Source organism: Triplophysa dalaica, chromosome 24 (genome assembly GCF_015846415.1).
Source record: "Triplophysa dalaica isolate WHDGS20190420 chromosome 24, ASM1584641v1, whole genome shotgun sequence".
Taxonomy (NCBI): Eukaryota; Metazoa; Chordata; class Actinopteri; order Cypriniformes; family Nemacheilidae; genus Triplophysa; species Triplophysa dalaica.
The window spans coordinates 14,016,313-14,035,966 of NC_079565.1; the positions used below are offsets into that span (position 1 = coordinate 14,016,313).

A 19,654-nucleotide genomic window follows, 5' to 3' on the forward strand; every position below is an offset into this window, starting at 1 on the left:
TAAACGACAATGGATCCCATTGTGAACCAACAATTTCTGAAAATATATTTTGTTTCTAAGAATATGTTTTAAACAACATCGTTGTCGACAAAGTATTCATGCTTGTCACGCAAGCATTAAATTGCTGAAGGAAAATATGCAGCAAGTATTTTAAAAGGCGGCATCTGGGCATATTTTGGGCTTTTATGAACAAACTGACACGTCAAACATAAATCAAATATGTGGGGAATACCAATAACTTTAGAAACCATGTTTGCCATTGTTTTACACCGTTTCTACAATGGATGCGAATGACGGGATGCATCAAAACTTAAAAAACTTATTGTTTTCAATGATTCTGTCCACACTTGATCGGTGCGTTGCGAAAAATCCCAGACAGATGCCTCGTTCTTAAAAGGTTCTATCTGTGTAGACTTGTTGTAAGCCTGCTAATGCAAAAGCAGACTCAGCTCAGCCAAAACTAGTTTAATTCAAGTTTATCTATATATACACTGTTAAAAAAGGGTTCAGTGCCATAGAATAACTTTTTGGTTCAATAAAGAACCTTTACCATCTGAAAAAGGTTCTTCAGATCATAAAAAATTAAGAAAGGGATGGCTCTTATAAGAACCTTTGACTGAATGGTTCTTTGGGGAACCAAAAATTCTTCGTATATGGCATCGCTATAAAAAACTGTAATGTGTTGGTGACAAGGATCTTTTTAGCAGTTTGTGTAGCGCTTACTGTATATAAAATGTTCAAAAATCACAAAACATCAAACAAAAGAGGAAAACTTTTCCTGAAACTGCATGATATTGTCACTGTGCTATGGTTGTACAGGATGTACAAGTTAGTTGTGCCAGCTGGTCGTTGTCGTATTTGTGCCACCCCTCTTAAACTTTAAGTAGACGTCTGCATAAAAAGTGAGATTGATAACAAAAATATGTACAACAAATTTTAAATCAATTTGAAAAATTGCAGTGTGCTGAACGCGGAATGAAACTGTGGTGCTTTTGGGTGGACATACATCCTTAGGCATATTACTTGAAGACAGGATTGTTTATTATATTATCATTTATTGTTATTATTGGCTTTGCATTGTGTCTAAGCACACCTTCTGTCATGATAAAATCAATGTAACACAAAGGACCGAGTGATTTATTGCTTTATTAGGAAACACACAAGCACCCATCCACCCAATGATGTGTGTCAGCCCCTTTTGCCTATTCTCTTTCTTTTAATTTTTCACTCTCCCCGATCCCTCTTCCTCTTTTATCCACTGCATCTCTTTCTCTGTAATCTGTTGAGGTACATTTACTTTGCCGACAGAGTTATTGAATCATAACTGTGATTTTAACAGAGTAATTAAAGTTAAATGTGGCCCTGATGAGCTGCTCCTTCAGGAAATGTTGTGTTATTAAATTATTTATGACTAGAGGCTTTCTCTACCATATGTAAATCATTTAGATATGCAAATGGCCCACTAAAGCTCATAGATTATGAATAAAAATGTACTATTCCCATGTTTAACTGCAGGCTTTTAATCATAGAATTCTTTTGCTTTTTGTACATGCCTAAAGTCATGTTCATCAACCGTTCGAAAAACCAAAGATTTTATGGTGTTTCGAACGTTAGATGAACTATGGCATAGATAAACATTGTACGTTAAGAGACAAAATTAGTATCTGATTAATACCTTTCAATTACTCACCTTTTGGGCAGTACATTTATTTCTAAGGCCCTCTAATACCATTATACATTTAAAGGTCCAGTGTTTAATTTTTGGGATGATCCATTGATCGAAATGCATTATAATTTACATAGCTATGCCTTCAGAGGTGTGTAAAGAGCTTACAAACCGTTATGTGTTTATTACCTTAGAATGAGCTATTTCTATCTACAAGCACCGCGGGTCCCCTTGCATGTAATTTGCCATGTTCTGACAGCCGTCGTAGTGTTTCGAACTGGAGGGGTGGAGTGAGCGGTTGGTTGCAATTCGCAACCTTGCCTCTAGATTTCAATGACTATAGACCTTAAAATACTGGAAAAAACCCTGTCTGTGGTGACCATCCAAATGTTTGTGTATAGTATTGCTCGGGCGTTTAGAACCTCTTTCTAAACCACTACATTTTATACAGGAGACTTGCGTGCATTCAATCTATACATTTATCAGCATGTCTGTTTCCTGGGATCGAACGCATGACCTTCTTGCATTGCCACCGCAACACTACCAGCTGAGTTACATAAACACTATAGGGATATCTTTGATAACCTATGAAAACGAATGTGAAGAAGTGATAGGAACTGTGAGTAATCTAGGTCTTTAGAAAAGGCAAGCGAACCTCCAAACATATTTAAAGGGATAGTTCACCCAAAAATTTAAATTCTGTCATCGTTTGCTCACCCTCAGATTGTGGAAGATATTCGAAAGATTGCCAGTAATCAGACAGATCTCATTGACTCCCATAGTAGGGAATATTTTGTGGGAGTCAATGGGGAATGATATCTGTTGGATTACTGACATTGTTCCAGATATCTTCCTTTGTGTTTAACAGAACAAAGAAATGAATCCAGGTTTGAATCAATCTTAGGGTGAGTATATGATGACTGAATATTCATTTTTGGGTGAACCATCCCTTTAAGAAACTTTTACTTCACTCTATCATTCATAACAACTATTCAAATCTAATTCTTTCCCTTGAGACCTGATGTTTATCACTGCAACAGCAAGACAAGGTGTACAGGGATAGCTATTTTTATATGAACTAAGCCACAGTCTCATTGCTCCTCCTACAGGTGGTCTCGGGTTTCGTTACGCAGTTCACTCCCTGAACCAAATAACAGATTTGACCAAAATTTAACGTAACTCATGCTCTGTTTCAGACTGATCTGCAAGTGCAGAGATATAATGTGACAGCTGTGCCTCACAAGTGTGTGGTAAGTTTTGATTGAAAACCGCAGAACAAAAGATAAATGAACGAACAAACTACAGCTTTCACTTTTGCATTTTTCTTAGGGCTCTCGGTAAGGCTGCCTTAAGATGCAAAAATTTCTACCTGTCAGAGCACCACAATATACTACTACATGACAGGAGAGAGACTATGCTCGTATAAAAGCTACAAGTCAGTGTTTATTGCAAAAATATCTATATCTCTAGTGAGGAACTACATTACCCATAATCCTGAGAGGGATCCACCAATCACAGAAGACTCTATTACAATAAAAGGCTTAATATGGCAAAACAGCTTATCAGTGACTGGCCACAAATGAAGGATTGCAAATGATTTTTATGTTGTACTCTATCTGGTTGTTGTGTTGCATGGCTTAAAGCTCAATCTTGATTTATAATGTTACCATGTCTAGTACAATAATTCAAGTTGTGTTTTTTATGTGTTGTATAGAGTGATGAACAAGAAGGACCTGAGGAAGACACTCGGAGCGTCACAGCATCTTCTGTGATGGTATGTACAATTTCATCTTTGCTTCAACTTTCAACTTTTATCAATACAATACGTGTGCAATACTGCTAATATTAGCATGATTATCAGACGGTTACAGTGAAGTGACCACATTCACAATAGCATGGCATTAAGCTCCATGTTGTTTTATCAAAGTCGGTATGAATTAGAAGTTGCAGTGGTGTTTTCTTCTGAATTGTGACATATCCGAGTGGTTACATTACAACACTCTGTATCGCTCAGTTTAGCTGGCAGTACATCCTCCCCACATAGTGTCAGGTAAAGAGGAGTGTGTTCTATTTTAGGCATTTTAGCACATTTGCAAAGCAGAGTACATAAACAGTCTTCTCCCTGAACAGCAGGCAGGTGCTTGAAGGACAGCCCCCTGGGTGAACGCTTGCGTTTTTTAATTATCGTGGAGGTGACACCTCTTCCCAAGCATCTCTCACCTGCACTGTAAACAGGGCTGTGAACTTTGCCGTCAACAGCCCGACCCTTAGTGTCATTGATGAAAGGAAAAGCTCATTAATACACACCAAAAGACACAACACAACCAGCTGAGGAACCGACAAACTGGCCTCATCTCTTAGCTGCTAAGCTTGCACGACACTTGTATCGATGAAGACATATATTTAGACCCCAATTATATTTCTTGTGATATTGACATTGGTTTGGAATTTACATAATTTATGAGTGCCTATCATTACATACAATTAAAGTTGAGATGATAAACCAATAACATTATTATTATTTGTAGAAATCTTGATATTAAACATATTAGACAATTTAATAGTTATGGTGTTTATTAAGAGCTTGAAAGTTTTTTCTCGACATACAGTGAGATAATTATTATTGTCCTTAAAAACGTTTAATTTACCGTTTACTGTCAAGCATCGTCTTTAGATGACCAGTACATTACGTAGGGGTGTAAAAGAATTGGCAAACCATTTATTGAACTGGTTTGTTGAAATGAACTGCCTGAAAGAACCAAAGAATTGAGGAATATGTAAGAGTCATTTGTCCCAATATGGATGCCTCTGAACTTCCTGTGTCAAGATGGCCACCCTGGACTACCCTGTGCACTTGTCTCGAGCTACTCCCTCATGTTTGCCCTGGCCTTGGTCTCCACCGGCCCTGCCCTGGTCTTGGACTCTGCCACCCTGGTGCTTGGCTGCTCGGCCGGTTCTGTCTTGATACACGCCTGCTCTGCCCAGGTGCTCTCCCTCTCTGTCTGCTTCAATGTGGTAGTGTTTAGCTCCTCTTCCACTGCTGTAGTTGTTTCCAACTCCGGCCGCTCTGCCGTAGTTGGAAACTCAAGGCAGCCGTACAGAGAGCCTTAAGAAAAGGGCAAAAGTGAAAGCTATAGTTCTTTCGTTCTTTTATCTTTTGTTCTGCGGTGGTCTCACAACGTGGCGGTGTCCATCTTCCTTCCCTGCTGGCATCGACCAGTCTTCTCCACCTTGGTTGTCAGTCAAGTTGCTGTTTCATGGACTGGAATGTCCAGCCCTGGCCTTGAACCCAATTCTAAGTTAATAGTTTTTTTCTATATTAAGGCTTCCATTACAAACACAAGAGAACCAAACACTCTACAATGTGCAATGATTTATGTTTATGAATTTTGAGGTCACATTTTAAACTACATCATAAATTTGCTGCTGAGAGGATTCTTTCAAAACGGATGTCAGAAAAAGGGCAGAACCGTAAACCACCAGAGACATTAATTTCAGAATAAACGAGAGGGAGTTTGTCTCTTGTAAACTTTCGTTTTAACTTTGCTGTAAACTTTATGGATTGGGTACCAACTGGCCTGCCAATTACGGCTACTTTCTCTTGTTAATTTTATGTTGGGGTGATAAATTCTCAGAAGGACTTGAGTCCTGCCCTCAACCTTACCTACTTCATTCATAAAGAAAATAAACAAAAAATGTTACCATCATGCTTTGCATGGTATCACAGGGAGTGGAAATGTAGAAATAAAGTGCTTTTTTAAGCAAGACAAGTAAAGATGTTTAATTTTTGTGGCATTGTGGTTATGAGTTTTTTTTAGGTTGTGGACACGCTCATGCATCGAAAGGTGTCTTGGCTATTTATATATATATTATGGATAGGGGGGGTTTCAACCTTTTTATTTTGAGAGGACAGTGGAGATAGAAAGTAAGCGGAGGATAGAGGGCAGCAGGACCAAGAAAGGTCCACGAGTCGGGATCCGAACTCGGGTCATCCAGAAGACGGCTGTGCTATATGTGTCTTGGGTTTTAAAAACTTAAAAAACACGATTGAACCTATTGTTTCACTAAACAATTATTCTTGTGAAGTGCTGAAATTAGTATATGCTAAGGATATCTGATGAAGATTAGATTGAAGTCAAAAAGCAGCTGTATACTGTAATACTGTAATACTTTGAAATGTATTAAAGGGGTCACACACCGGACGTGGAAGTGATGGCATTTGTTCATCAAAATAAACATTTTGTTCCCTCTGCATACAACTCTGAAGGCTGTTCCGAGTCCTGCAGTGACACACCTTGCCACTCGCTTAATTTAGCACTAAATTATGTTATTTGACTGAAATCATCTGAAATGTACAAACTTATTTCACCATAAGATCCATTTATCTATTTGGGAATAACGTTAAAGCTCTCGAATCTACCACATTAACAACAGAGTTGTCCTAGACGCGACCCTGCCCTGCTAAACGCTTCCGCATCCTCTGTGCAACCCTCTTTTTGTATTTTCTATTATTTTGAATTTGAAATTAAAACAGTTATGTCTGCTTCACAGACTCCATTTCTGAAGTGAAGTTATTGTTTTCAAGATCTGTAGCCTGTTAACTGTGACCCGTTCCGTGTACGGGACACCTAAGTTTGCGTCAATATTTGGCATGTCATTTCTGATCGAATCAAGACAAACTATCATTGGAAAGGTCTAAGACTCTAGAAGACAGATTTCTTTGGTGTTCTTTAAAATAATTTATTTAGGGAGAAAAATTGATTCTTTTTTACAAAGAGTGTTCTTAGATTTTTTGTTATCCTTTTTGTATTTTTTTACAAAGAAAAACATAATCTTATTTTTTTATATTTTACAATAAACCTAACCTGTTAACTGTCAGAGCCCTTTTTGAGCCTACACATAAAAACGTATGTTGGAACTAAAATGGCGGTAACTCATGAATTCTTTGGAATACAGACTTGAAAAAAGAAAAGTAGCTGATTATTGAAACAAAACAAAATAACACACACACACACAAAATTAAAGGTATGTAGTTAGAACAATGTTAGAATGTAGGCATAAGTTTTGTTAAACTATGGTAACTAAGAGACAAATAAAAAAAGTATAGATTTATTTTGAGGGTGTATGTAGAAGTGGAAGGAAACAGGAAATCATTTGAAGAGAGTGGGTGATTCAGAGCAGGTCATGTTTTAAATAAAGCACTGTTTGAAAGAAATAGGAAGAGGAAATATTTTCACTTTGAAAAATTTACACAATAGCGTTAACCAGTTTGTTTTTGCGCCAAGAACAGACAAATTTTTCCCACTTACCTACATTTTGTGATCCCAAAAGTGTGTTAGGATGCAGTACCGGACTCTAAATATAGAGCTTGTGCTGTAATCCGTATTTATCTTTGCTGTAAATCCTCTGTAATTTAATAGATGTCTCACAGCACTCGCTCTACCCATGAGTTACAGTATGTTCTCACACCATCCCCAGTGTCCAAACAAAGGGCACAAAACTTGCTGATGTGGTTTTGCTTTCCCAGCGAGTGGGATGCTGACCTCTGTCTCATTCTCTCTATGTGCCAATGCAAACAGAGCGAGCATCCCAGATCAGCCGTTTCCACGTTAACATTCACTGTCTGAACCGACACCTTCAGCAAGACCATACTGAGATGAGTTCACTACGCTGTGGGGTTCTGAGGACCGATGAAGTTTCTATCATGTTCAAAGATAGACTTAACAATAATTTAACATGTTTCAGTTGGTAGCTAATGTTGGAACACAGGTAAAAATAAAAGATGCTAAATGATGCCAAACAATTTTTTTTTTGGGTGAATAGAAGAAAAGCTTCAGCGTAATTGAAAGGTTCTTCATCCCAGGGCCGGCCCAGCCTCTGGTGGTGCCCTTGGCAATATTTTAGATTGTGCCCCTCCAAAAAAATAAAATAAATGAATAAGTAAAAATATCTGTATAAATATTTATTTTAACATAACATGAATTGTAATCAACATAAATATGGAGTACATGAATAAAAACTAAAAAAAATTGTAATAAAAATGTTTCTTTCTCAACCTTCGCATTGCTTGTTTTGAATTGATTGTTAAAACAGACAAATATTTGAAGAGTTTGGTTACAAAATGAGATTACCCCGTAATTTTTTTTTTTAATCATGTTTTTATTGTTATTGATTGGTTTAGTTAGCGGTGTTCTTTTAGATTTTTTGACTTAAATCAAAACAAAACAAATGCAGTTTGATTGATATAATTGTTATACACAAAAACTGAGATATTTAATTTTGTAACTAAAAGTCAAAGTCCATTTACAGAAGTCTTGCCACTCGACAGCCATGTTTTCAAGTCCGCAGTCCTATCTACTTTCATGGGGAAGACAGGTATTTCTCAAATCAGTGGCAGAAATCACAATTAAACAGCATAATTCCGATCAATAATTAAACGTGACCTGAAATTTTTCGAGTTCGCCTGATTTACTGCGTCTGCATACAGGCTGGCAAGAGCCGAGCCCCAGAGAATTGTAAGTCTTTACTGATTGACGATTGGCTCATTTTACTGGAAGGCGGGACTTCCTTTGCTATTCAGCATTGCATTCCTCGCCATTCATTGTAACAGCAGTGACGCATCTTGTAATTGTTAATATCTTAAGTTACATCCCAGTCATTGTTTCACTTATCTTACTCTGCAAAAAAACCGCTTGTCAGTGTAAGGTGGTTAGCTCACTGACTACAGAAAGTTTTTGAGTGAAACTTGTTTAAAAAAGGTGGTAATATTGCTTTAAAGTCCCTGCAGCTCAATTGATTGAGCGTTGCTTTAGAAGCAAAAATATTTACGGTTTAATCCCCAGAGAACACATACTGTCAAAATATACCTTGAATGTTAGTTGCTTTGAATGCTAAAATTCTATATATTTTACTGTTGCATGTAAGATGCATGCACAAACACTCAATAATTGACATTGAATTGAAGTGTTCTATCTGTGTTAATTGTTTCTTATAAAAGTCTTCTCATACTTTTCTAACATGGCTTCTGAGAGACCCGAGACACACAAATTTGGGCAAGTTGCTGAAGTTCACAACTTACAAAAACACCTGGAGCGGGAAAATGTGGAGCTGTGACATCTGATCTTTCTGAACGAGGGAGTTCAGATGCTTTCATGTGTCCATAAGGGCCGAGGCAAGACTAAGAGATATCTCACAACATCCATCACCACAGGCAGTTTGTCTTCATCAATCATCTTGCTGTTTGTTGACCATAGCAACAGGATGTCACAGTTATTTTTATGGATCTTGTTATTGGGGTCTGCCCTCTCACAGCAGGAATTTCCTCCACGCAAGGCATCATGGGATGTGTGTGATGTGTGTTTGATCATGTTTGTGACGTAGTTGCACTTAGGAATCTTTTGAGGCATGGATTTATAGAAAACATGACATCAGTTGTAAGCCATTGCGTTTGGTGGATCATACTGCAGTTACATTCAGATGCCAACCCTGGGAACAACGCTGCTATGTTAAAAGTTAGTTGAAACATTCAAGACCATATTATTAACTGTATTAACTGCATATTAAACTTAACTGTAAATACTACACTTTTGAATCAAGAAACAACAATTTACACATTAAGGCAACCTCACAAACACCTTTGAAAGTTATCTCAACCAACTCAACATATTATGTTGATATCATAAGTTCTCACTACATAAATAATTATTATCAACATTGTGTCATGCACAAAGACCTCAACACTGAACACACAAACCTCAATCATAGTGACAATCATCAAACATGCTTCTTTAAAAAAGAACATAAACAGCAGATTGAAAAAGCCAGCAAACACTAAAACACAAATGGAAACTTTCAAACGTGATGACATAAATTTTGAGTACACATGATTAAACAATAAATGAGGAACTCAGATCACCTCCGTCAAAACAACGATCTGAAGATGTCTTGGCAACGCTTCATTTCTGTTTCATAATTTTTGTTAACATATCGGAGTCAGAGCCACGTCCTTAAATAACATTTTGAATTAATCCTATGGAGAACGTTATAGCTATGTGGTATACTGGTCTTCAGATAACATGGACACTGGTCATTTGATTAATGAATCTCGTAGTATCTACTTATTATGTTATTATATGAAACATTTATATTAATATCTATATTATATTATAATTTATATGGTAAAATCTGTTATATTTTCAAAACCAATGCTAAAAATCTGATTTTTCGCAGCTATTAAACTGGAGTTTAAATAAAATACAACAATTATTATTAATATTTATTAAAATACAACAATTATCTATTCATCATTTAAACATTAAGGGTCAATTTGTTGTACTTCACTGGCTGATATATTGCTTTAGTGGTTTATTGATATACTTTCTTTACTTTATACCCTACAGATGTGATTTTATTGTGATTTAGTGATGTCTGATTGATTTGGCGCAATGAAAGCTGATTGTGAGTGTAACCTAAGAAGCTTTGGGTGTTTGTATCTAAAAATCCACTAAATTTATGTGGTAAAACGATAATATAATGTTAAGCTTGAACTCAAAATAATGTTTATTCATCGGTCAATAAATATTTGCTTTAAATCCTCAATATTTTGTTGAAGTCTTGTTTTTTTTATTTCATTTACTTCAGTATCTAAATAAAATGACTTATTCTGATGTACAGTGCTGTGCTAAGTTTTATTAATCTTTTATTTATTAAGCTTTGTTGGCAGAATACGTTAAATGCCACACAGATCGTTGGCAGGACCCTCTAAAGGCGTCCGTGGACCTTGCAGTCACATGGATCACAGCGCCCCCTAATGTGTACTTTAGTTTCATAATTTTTCCATTCTGTAAATTAATACAATTATTACTGTAATGAGACCAATAAAACTATTGTTATAGTTAACAATGGTTCATTTTGATAAGAGATAGCAAAGTCTTGGCAACTATTCACAACAGTCTAATCATTAACATTTGGCAATCATTATGTTTTCAAAAAACAATGTGGGTGTAACAGTTTCGATCGGACATATTTGTGTTTCTGTATATCTGATTGCTTTCTAATGAGCTGCCTTTAACAAGCAACTGATGTTATGTGGCATGGGGTGTTCTAACAGACACAGATGAATGGAGCTCAAATCAGTGTTTTCTCGTCTGGAGACGCAGCTGAAGTTTAAGAGTCAAGGTCATGCAGACCCCTTGCCTTCATCTGTCAGCTCCTTTTGATCTGCAGACGCTTTCCTCCGTCTTTCTGCACGCTCTGCCTTTAACACGGGGTCGGAGGTCACAGTGGGGCAAGGCCACAGAAATCTCTACCAGAAACCTCCTTCTTTCTTCCTCAAGCCTTTCTTTTGTTTCTTTTATCAAACTGTGAAGTAGAACAGGCCAATATGCGGGTGTATACAGCATCACAGTATGTACATGTCAGCTGCTAGAAGTGCTTTATTGGTAGATACATTTGTGTTAGTTAGATTTATGTTAATTATGTGAAGCACAGAGAGCTGCAGGATAACACAGAAGGGCGTGTCCTACATATGATGTCATTATTATGATTATGTAATGTAAGGTAAGGATTAGTTGTTTGTGGTTGCCAAACACGTACGTTTCTGTTCATACAAATTAGCCAAAAAAGTTACAAATTCCTGTAAGATGAGGCTTACATACATGTCTTATGATACTAACACTATTATTACAAAGATATGAGAAGTTTAGAGTTTTAAATTTTAGATCTATTTTTCTTGAGAGTTGATCAGTTACATATGTCAATATCCACGTTCAGCTCCTGGCCTAATTGGCAGCCCATCGTTTGCCATGTTGAATCAATGTTTTGAACAGAAATGCAATAATGTCAGGACCCTTCACGGTGGGGGTTTCAATTTGTCATATCATAAACAGGTGCTAAACATGAGGATTAGCGGTGTTGTGATCCACGGTCTTCCCTTGGTTCGTGTTATCTGAGTATTGGATCCCCATCGCTTCTGTCAGATTGAACAACGGGGCTCTTGTGCTGGCCACGGGCGTCTACAGGGCCCCAGACCTGGTCACAGGTCATTGATCAGTGTGACAAGAAACTCTGTCTGGTTCTCTTTAGAGAGGGGCTGCCTGGAACCAACTCCACATTAGAAATGGTCAAAACTATAAGTTAGAGAAGCTTTTTTATTTGACATTAAATGCATTCTACCAGAAGATTATTTACTGTAAATTAATGGAATTAATGTTTCCATTAATGGAACATTAATGGAAAGACCCATTATATTTGGATAAGAAAAATGATGGAATACTTAGAACTTTTAGTGTTCCTGTCAAAATGTTGCTTATGGCTGCTGTCCATATGAAACTCATAGCGCCATATTTTGTGATTTTTATCTTTGCCATAAATCATGATTATTTGACACCCTTCATGTTTAGTCACTTGATCATGCACATTTCTTACCAATTAAAAGTATTAAAAAGTGCTATTAAACTTTTGAAATTATTGAATACTGTGTCAGTGTTTTTTCCCTTTCCGGAAAAATAGAATTTTCCCACATCTGAGGTTTTGGAAGGACAGCAATTTCCAGCTTAAGGATGAAAGTTTGGTTAAATACAACTATAACATAGTGTTTGTGTAGGCATCCAAACAACTTTTGATCAGTTCTACAAAGCAACATATTTACCATATTCACAACCAATGCATTACATTTGGGGCGGGATTTTTGGTCTGATCAATGGCAAATGAGGTTTGGGAAACCTGTCATTATATTTATAATTCATATGATGGCATATTTAATCCTTTTTTTATTCTGTCTGTTTCATTATTAACTTTCCATTTTCTCAGTCTTGTTTACTTTCTTTTTGTCTGCTTGCTGTAGTCACTGTTCAATCGGATACAGATGGACCCCATGGAGAAGGAGTGGTTGAGATGTGCGGCTCTGGGAAAGGCTCCCGCCCTGCACATTCTCCTGCAGCAAGACAACACACTTGTCTCTAGAAAGGTGAAACTGCACCACTAACCCTCTGCTAGTCTCAGTTTACTCTTTCCATGATAACAAACAATTTCATAACACTCCTTTTCCTTATGAACCCAATCTCTTTTTTCCTTCAGTTATAACATGTTATTTATTCAGTTAACATTTGAACAGACTTTGACCAGCGGGTCTAAATCAATAGTTTCCTTCGCAGTGCATTAGCATTTCACTGCATGCTTATATAAGGTAGAACAGGTAAAAATATGACATCCAAAAATGTAAACGCTTCACCTTTAAGGAGAAAAATGAGGTCAATTTTAATATCACATGACTATGAAATAGTTTGGTTGTGTTGGATATTTTTTCTCTATAAGGACAAGCATAATTGTGTTGAGGATTGTGTTACTGCACCGAACTCTAAAGTGTGCCGGATTTGAAGACTTTCACACAAGATGAAAAGAATCCGACAGGAACGGATTGTTGTTTGACCAGGAGCATTTTGTTGCCTGATAGTGTTAAGGGATCCCTTTAAAGGTGAAAAGAAAGAAAAATAAAACATGCTGACGACTTCCAGATATTGTTTGTCCCCGGATGCGAGCGCAACCTGTATTGGCTTAACTTCAGAAGTCTCTGCCCCAAGGCTGTGTATTCTCCCACTTACGTTACAATAACACACACTTCCCAAACAAGGAAGATGGCTGGACACAGCAAAGGGGGGAGAAGGGGGAAGAGAAGAAGGTGGTAGACTGGTTGTCTGGTTGTAAATCATCACATATGTGCCTGGCAGCAGCAGTGGGTCGCGGCTCTACGGGAGGGAAGCCCAAAGCAGCAGCTCTTATTAAATTTCCATGAAGTTTAGTGAATATATGCGGCGAGTGAGGATGACAGGGAACGGCTGGTGCTGCTACATGCTTGCAGCGCTGCTGTAAAGCAAATGACAACAACATTTACCCCCTCTACCACTAATACTACTAGCAATCTACTATTACCAGAGGCTATGAATGTTTGGGGCAAATTCTTGTGAAATTCTTCAAATTTGTGCCTGTAAATTACAGGAAAATTAAAAGAATTTTAACAGTTCTCTTAACCTTTAAATTGTTTCATTTAAAAACAGAGCTAATAGCAGCTAATGGCTTCATCTAGCAAATACAGACCACATTCTCTACAGTCTTTTTGTTTGGGGGAAGGAAATGTTTGTGGTTAGACTGCGCTCTATCCTTTTTTTCCAATTGTTAGAATTTTGTAAATTAAGAGATGTTATATAATCCAAAAATGAAGATTGCCACAGGTAATACTTTGACAAATTTTATCCCCTTGGAATTTTTTTTAGGAAACATGGAGTTAATGCATTGCTATACAGATGATATACTGACGTTTTACGTACGGATACCTATTACATTTATTAATTCAGTGAAGCATCTCTTATTTAATTTTATTTTTAATTTTTCTCTTATTTAGTTTCACCAGCAACTGTAGACCATCCGGCTACTTTAAGAATACGAATTTCAGCATAATATGATTTGGGACATACTACTACTAATTTTGAATATTGTTTCGGACGGATAGTATGCGGATTGGCACGTGGCAAATACATTTTCTGCTGAAGTGTTTCCACTAATTAAGACCCCACCTAGTAGGAACCCCAAATAACGTAATCGGCGATGAAATATATGTTTTGCTGAAGTAATGTAAACGCGTAAATGTATAACTTTTTATGACGACAATTAAATAAATATTTTTTATTAACTTTCTATATGAGGAACCCAAGCAACACACCACAAGCTGTTGTTATTTTCTAGTAGGCAAGAGGGAAGGATCTGTTTCTGCCTTTTGAGAATATTTAAGGAATTTGCCGGGCCTCCAAAAAGTCCACATCTGTGTGTCCACCAGCACACCTGCATTGATAACAACAACAGAATGTTCTTTTGCGTAAGTGATGCTAACTCTGACATGAAAAACAGCACATTTCCAAAGAGCATGCAAGGTGTTCTTCTCTACCCGAACAATACATTTTTCAGACGCCAAATCGGTTCAAATTCATCTATATTGTCTTTAAAGATAAGACGGGACACTCTCATCAGATCAGACTTCAGATGCAGCAGTCAAAGACGGACATTTTTAGTTGGCCCTTTTTGCTCGTCCAGTCCCCCCAGGTCAACAGTAATGGCCAATGCTCTTAAGCAGGATCAGATAAAAGAGATAGTGTTGATGGGATAGACAGCATCTTATGTGGCCATCGCGATTGAGAGACAAAAACTCATAGGAAAGGTTAATCTCAAGCCCTTATCAATCAATTACATTTGGCTTTGTGGAATTAATGGCATGGCTGAAATTGCTTGGCAGGATTGAAAGGGTTTGTGGGTTGAACTTGGCATTGGCATCTCTGGGGGAAATGAAGCTCTTTGTGTCTGAAGCATCACGGCCGAACGATTCAAGCACATCTCATAGAGGCTGATACAGAGCAAGATAACAGCTTTTCAAATTAATTAGTGGAAAGATGTGACGCCTTGTTCCCAATCAGATGGTTACATTGAGTTCAGCACGAATCCCGGCAGAAAACAGCGGTTCATTGAAATTCTGATATGTGACTCTGTGCGGTACATCCTTTGACCGTGTTTGATTTATGTGGATGTGATGTTTACGATCTCATTACATCCCATTTTCTCTTCTTACATCTACAGGACTTTGTCACCGTAAGTACACTTAGAACTGTATACGTATCTCTCTTTTCATGTCATTCTTTGTTTCTTTCCCAATGTACGTTTTTGGGCCAAAGTATGTGGATGCTTTTCTTTCAAAAGACAGTAATGGATTTTTGACTTGACATTGAAATGAGGGTGCAGTCTCACATTTACCTGTGCATTCGCATTCAGGTGAATAATGCACTACCCAAAATATATTACAGTCACACTACTCAAAAGCGCCTCTTTTGTGTTAATATGTTTACCACATTTGAGAATAAAAGTAATGCTTTGTCTAGAATTTGCATAATTTTCTATTTTATTTTATCAAGCTGCATCTTGAGACCTCACCTGATCAGGTCACATACTGTATATTCTTGCCTATTTTTGACTGCTTAGGCTGTGTTGACATTTAACTTTTTTTTACATTATAATCCTATGGAGTAAACTGTGTCTTCAAAAAAGTCCTGAGCGCTCTTTTAAACACCAGCTTATTCTGCATCTCAGAGTCTTCTGATTTTTTTTTTTAACTTTTCTGAAAAAAGCCCTACTTCAAGCATTTTTGCACAGCTAACCAATGACAATCGAGTTCGAAAAAATAAAATGGTGTCCGAAACCCCGGTTTGAGCCGATTTAATTTACACTTCAATAATGTTTGATTGCATTTCTAGGGAGAAATTAGTATTGTAGTTTTTAAATATGGCATTTTTTTGTGATGTGAGTTTTTCCAAAGATGCTCCCGGCGTATAATTCCGCTACGATGCCTATGAAGCCAGACTCTCTGAGCTGCCTTTGTGCACAAATGATGCCTGTGAACATTGGTATATGTAACCACAACGCTGCAAACTTTTTTTTTTTTATGAAAACGCGCCATTGTCAACTTTTCCTTGTCAAGAAAAAGCCAAATATGAAAACAACCTTATTCTTTATAATTCAGTCCAAAAAGTGATTTTGAAAAACCTTTTTAATACAATTGTAGTTTTCTTTTCAAAGTAATTAATAGGTTTCCACAATATTTTTTTTTCAAAAAAACACATTTTAAGATCATGGGAAACATTTCAATAAAGTGACCCTAAAATTTTGATTGTAGTATACTTTATATATATATATATGAATCTAGTTGCATTAAAGTCGTATGAATTTTGTTTTATCTTTGTTTTTTTCTTCATAGACTATCAAAAACAATAAAAGAAAAAACTTATCTGGCCAAATCACCTTTAAGTAAAGTTAAGATGCTAAAATGTGGCTCACTAACGTAATATCGAGTGAAAAAAGACATTTATATTGCTGTTGGGGGTGGACCATTTATTAAAGGTTGTATACAGGGGCATTGTTATTGAAAATGAAGCTGACTCTTGCCACAATGTTGGAAAACACAATCGTTTAGATTTGCATGTCTCTATGTGACATTAAAATATGTCTTCCCTGGACCTACAAGGAGGTGTCCACATACTTTTTGCCTCAAAAGTGGGAGAATTCCTTTTGAAAGTGAACAACACCTACATTACTCTTTTTGAAAGGCAGAAACCTTTGAAAATTCAGGACATTTGCTACTTAAAACTGACACTTTATTTGGATTCAGAATGCTACAGTGTTTTGAAATCATAGCGAAACAAATGGCTGTTAAAATGGTGGAGCCAATAGACAGTACAATCTTAAATCTGATTCCAATCCACCTCAAAACAAACCATAATCAAAATCCTATCCAATAGAAATATATTTTTGAATTTTTCTATTTAGTGGATAAGAAATTACCATTTCGAAAGTATTCCTGAAGGAATTTGTTGTTCACTTTTATTTGGAACAATCCTACAATTACCTTGTCCTTCAGGGATGCAAAATTACAAGGTAGAATTCAACCTATGTTGAAAACCCAAGTAGTGAATCTAAGGAAGTAGAACACCAATAGACAAGAACTTTGGGAGTGTTAAGATAAAGTTATCAATGGAGATGCCCATTGGTCAGCTGCGATGCTGTTGTTTATTAGAATATGACACCAAGGAAATCAGATTTGTAAACAATAACATCTAAAGACTCTGTAATCTTCTTAAGAGAAATTAATGAAGGGGGGGGTGGAAATGAGAAAGGGGTGTCCTTTACCAGGCTGGACACTGATCTTATGGCGATCGAATAACAAGGGAAGATGAGACGTGGATCTGGGGATTAAGCTGTGGAGATCCCACAGGAATCAAATGAGAGTTTAGCCTTTAGACTCACAATTTCTCAGCTTAGAGCCTGCTACCCCCAAAACTTCAAAAAACATTCAACGCTTTGAAATGGGAGTAGGTATCCATAATCCCCTCTGTGGATGCTAATCTATGCACCTATATTTTAGCTTTGCTTTAGCCTGTGCCCTACAACAATGCTCTTCCCCTCTCAGGCCGGTAAACTTTAGCAATGTGATGTGTTGATGAAGGTGGATTAGTATTCTCTTTGGAGTAGTGCTTTAATAAATCTCTTGAAGGACCTTCCTTAAAGTTCAGTTCATTGTACAGTACTTCATTTGCATCAGGACAATGCTTGATTCATGTTGTCTTCAATCACTTCAACGATTTCAATGGACTCTCAGGGGGTAAGTTTACTCTCCTAGAGTAGATAGTTTGTAGTAGTAGTATAAAGTATATGATTGTTTTCTTAAAAATGTTATTTGACAAAACACGGATGTCTTGCACTATTACCTTTCAAAATGTATGTGTTTTACCAGGTTGCAGTAAAACAGACCTGAGCTATATCTATGGACAAGAATATAATTTTCTAACAAGTAGGCTACCATTTCCACTTGAGCCTGGTTTGTTATGATTTCACACTGTTCTGGGCTCAGAATTCTCAGCATGAAAATGTGCTATAAAGTTGCCACTCAGCATTGGTCAGTCGTCTGTTGCATGGCTACCAATTGCTCTTTCGTTGTTGAAGTTCACTATCGATAACGTTGAAAAGGACACAGAAATATGTGGTCGTCCTCCCCAAAGTGTCCACTCTCTTGCATTATCAAGCCAATGACTGATACATTTGTATTACGATCCAAATAGCTCTTTTATCTCCCACATTGGAAAATTAAACCATATTCATACCAGCATGATCGGCACGAAATCCAAACACCCAGTGCACCATTGCCGCAAATGTCCTAGTATCACCACTGGCACTGTCTTCTGAAAACCAATCGTTTACAATTACACACTCGCCAGACATTTTTAACCAATATAATTTCCAGTATATATATAGAATATATCATTTTTAAAGTGTATTTTATTTGTATGCTTGATTATTCCAACGTTGTTTACATTATTTCATAGTTATATAGCAAAGTTTATAGTTTGTATAGTAATAATTGTAATGCTAAACTATTTTATTCATGCTAATGTGCGTATTTGTTATACGTTCCAGTGTGTACAGGCAGCTTGATGATCATTGTGTATAATTACAGTGTAATGACATGGAAATCATTAGATTTGCAAACAGGCACTGCTCCAAACGCCTTGGGGCTTTTGCGCTGCTCCTCAGCTTTCAGCCAATACGATCGGAGGCTTGAGATACTATGGTATAAAAGGATTAAACTCATGCTTACGTTTTAGGTTTAGTGAATCTATTTACTCTCTTTATCTGCCTTTTGTTTGCTTACAAAAACATTTCACAGTATCGTGGAATAAATAATGTGATGATGAGATTTTACTAGTTTGATGAAAGGTATAAATACAAAGATTCAGAAATGATCTCCAAATTCTTCAAATTCTCACTTCTTGTTGATTATTTTATTAAAAAGAACAAAGGGCTGGTTCTCTTGTTGGGTAACATGGGTGTGTGTCTCGTTTTCTACATAGGCAGATAGCATCTAAGGCAGCTTTTTAACTGAAATCAAGTTCCCCTTTTAAGTAATATATTTGAAATGTTAAAATGGAAATTGTATAATCTGAACAACAAGTGTTTTGTTGATTGTGGTGAATTGTTCAGAAATTTTGTGTTGTTAAAGTCAGTTTTGTGTGTTGCGGTTATAATCACCTGTGCTTTGTAGTTGTGTCTTAAATTGATGTACTTGTACAGTACCACAACAATGCCAGTGTTTTTAACTGTTGACAGAATAAAATAAGAACATTTAAATGAAATAGATTTGGCCAACATTACTTAATGTTAACCCTGTCTCCACAACGCATATGATGAATCTTGGAATATCACAAATAAAAGATATCTTACAAGGAAGGTTTATTGCAAAATACCTTTTGGGACAATATTAAATCTTAAAATGCTGCATCACAAGATGCAACCCATTAGATTTTGAGGCAAAACCTGTTTTAATTAGATGCATTTAAACGACTTAAAAAATGAGTTTCAATTTTGAGTAATAGGTTTACAAATGTCACTGTGTGTACAAAT

At 36.7% G+C, this 19,654-nt stretch overlaps 1 protein-coding gene across 1 annotated transcript in view; it reads left to right on the plus strand.

Annotated features, from left to right (window-relative positions):
* The window catches only part of LOC130413781 (ankyrin repeat domain-containing protein SOWAHB), a 99,152-nt gene that overhangs the window by 64,058 nt on the left and 15,440 nt on the right, over positions 1-19,654 (plus strand). Inside the window, exons 4-6 of the mRNA XM_056739200.1 lie at positions 2,863-2,916; positions 3,381-3,440; positions 12,510-12,632. Of these exons, the coding sequence (XP_056595178.1) occupies positions 2,863-2,916; positions 3,381-3,440; positions 12,510-12,632 (237 nt within the window). The remainder of the gene's footprint in view (positions 1-2,862; positions 2,917-3,380; positions 3,441-12,509; positions 12,633-19,654) is intronic.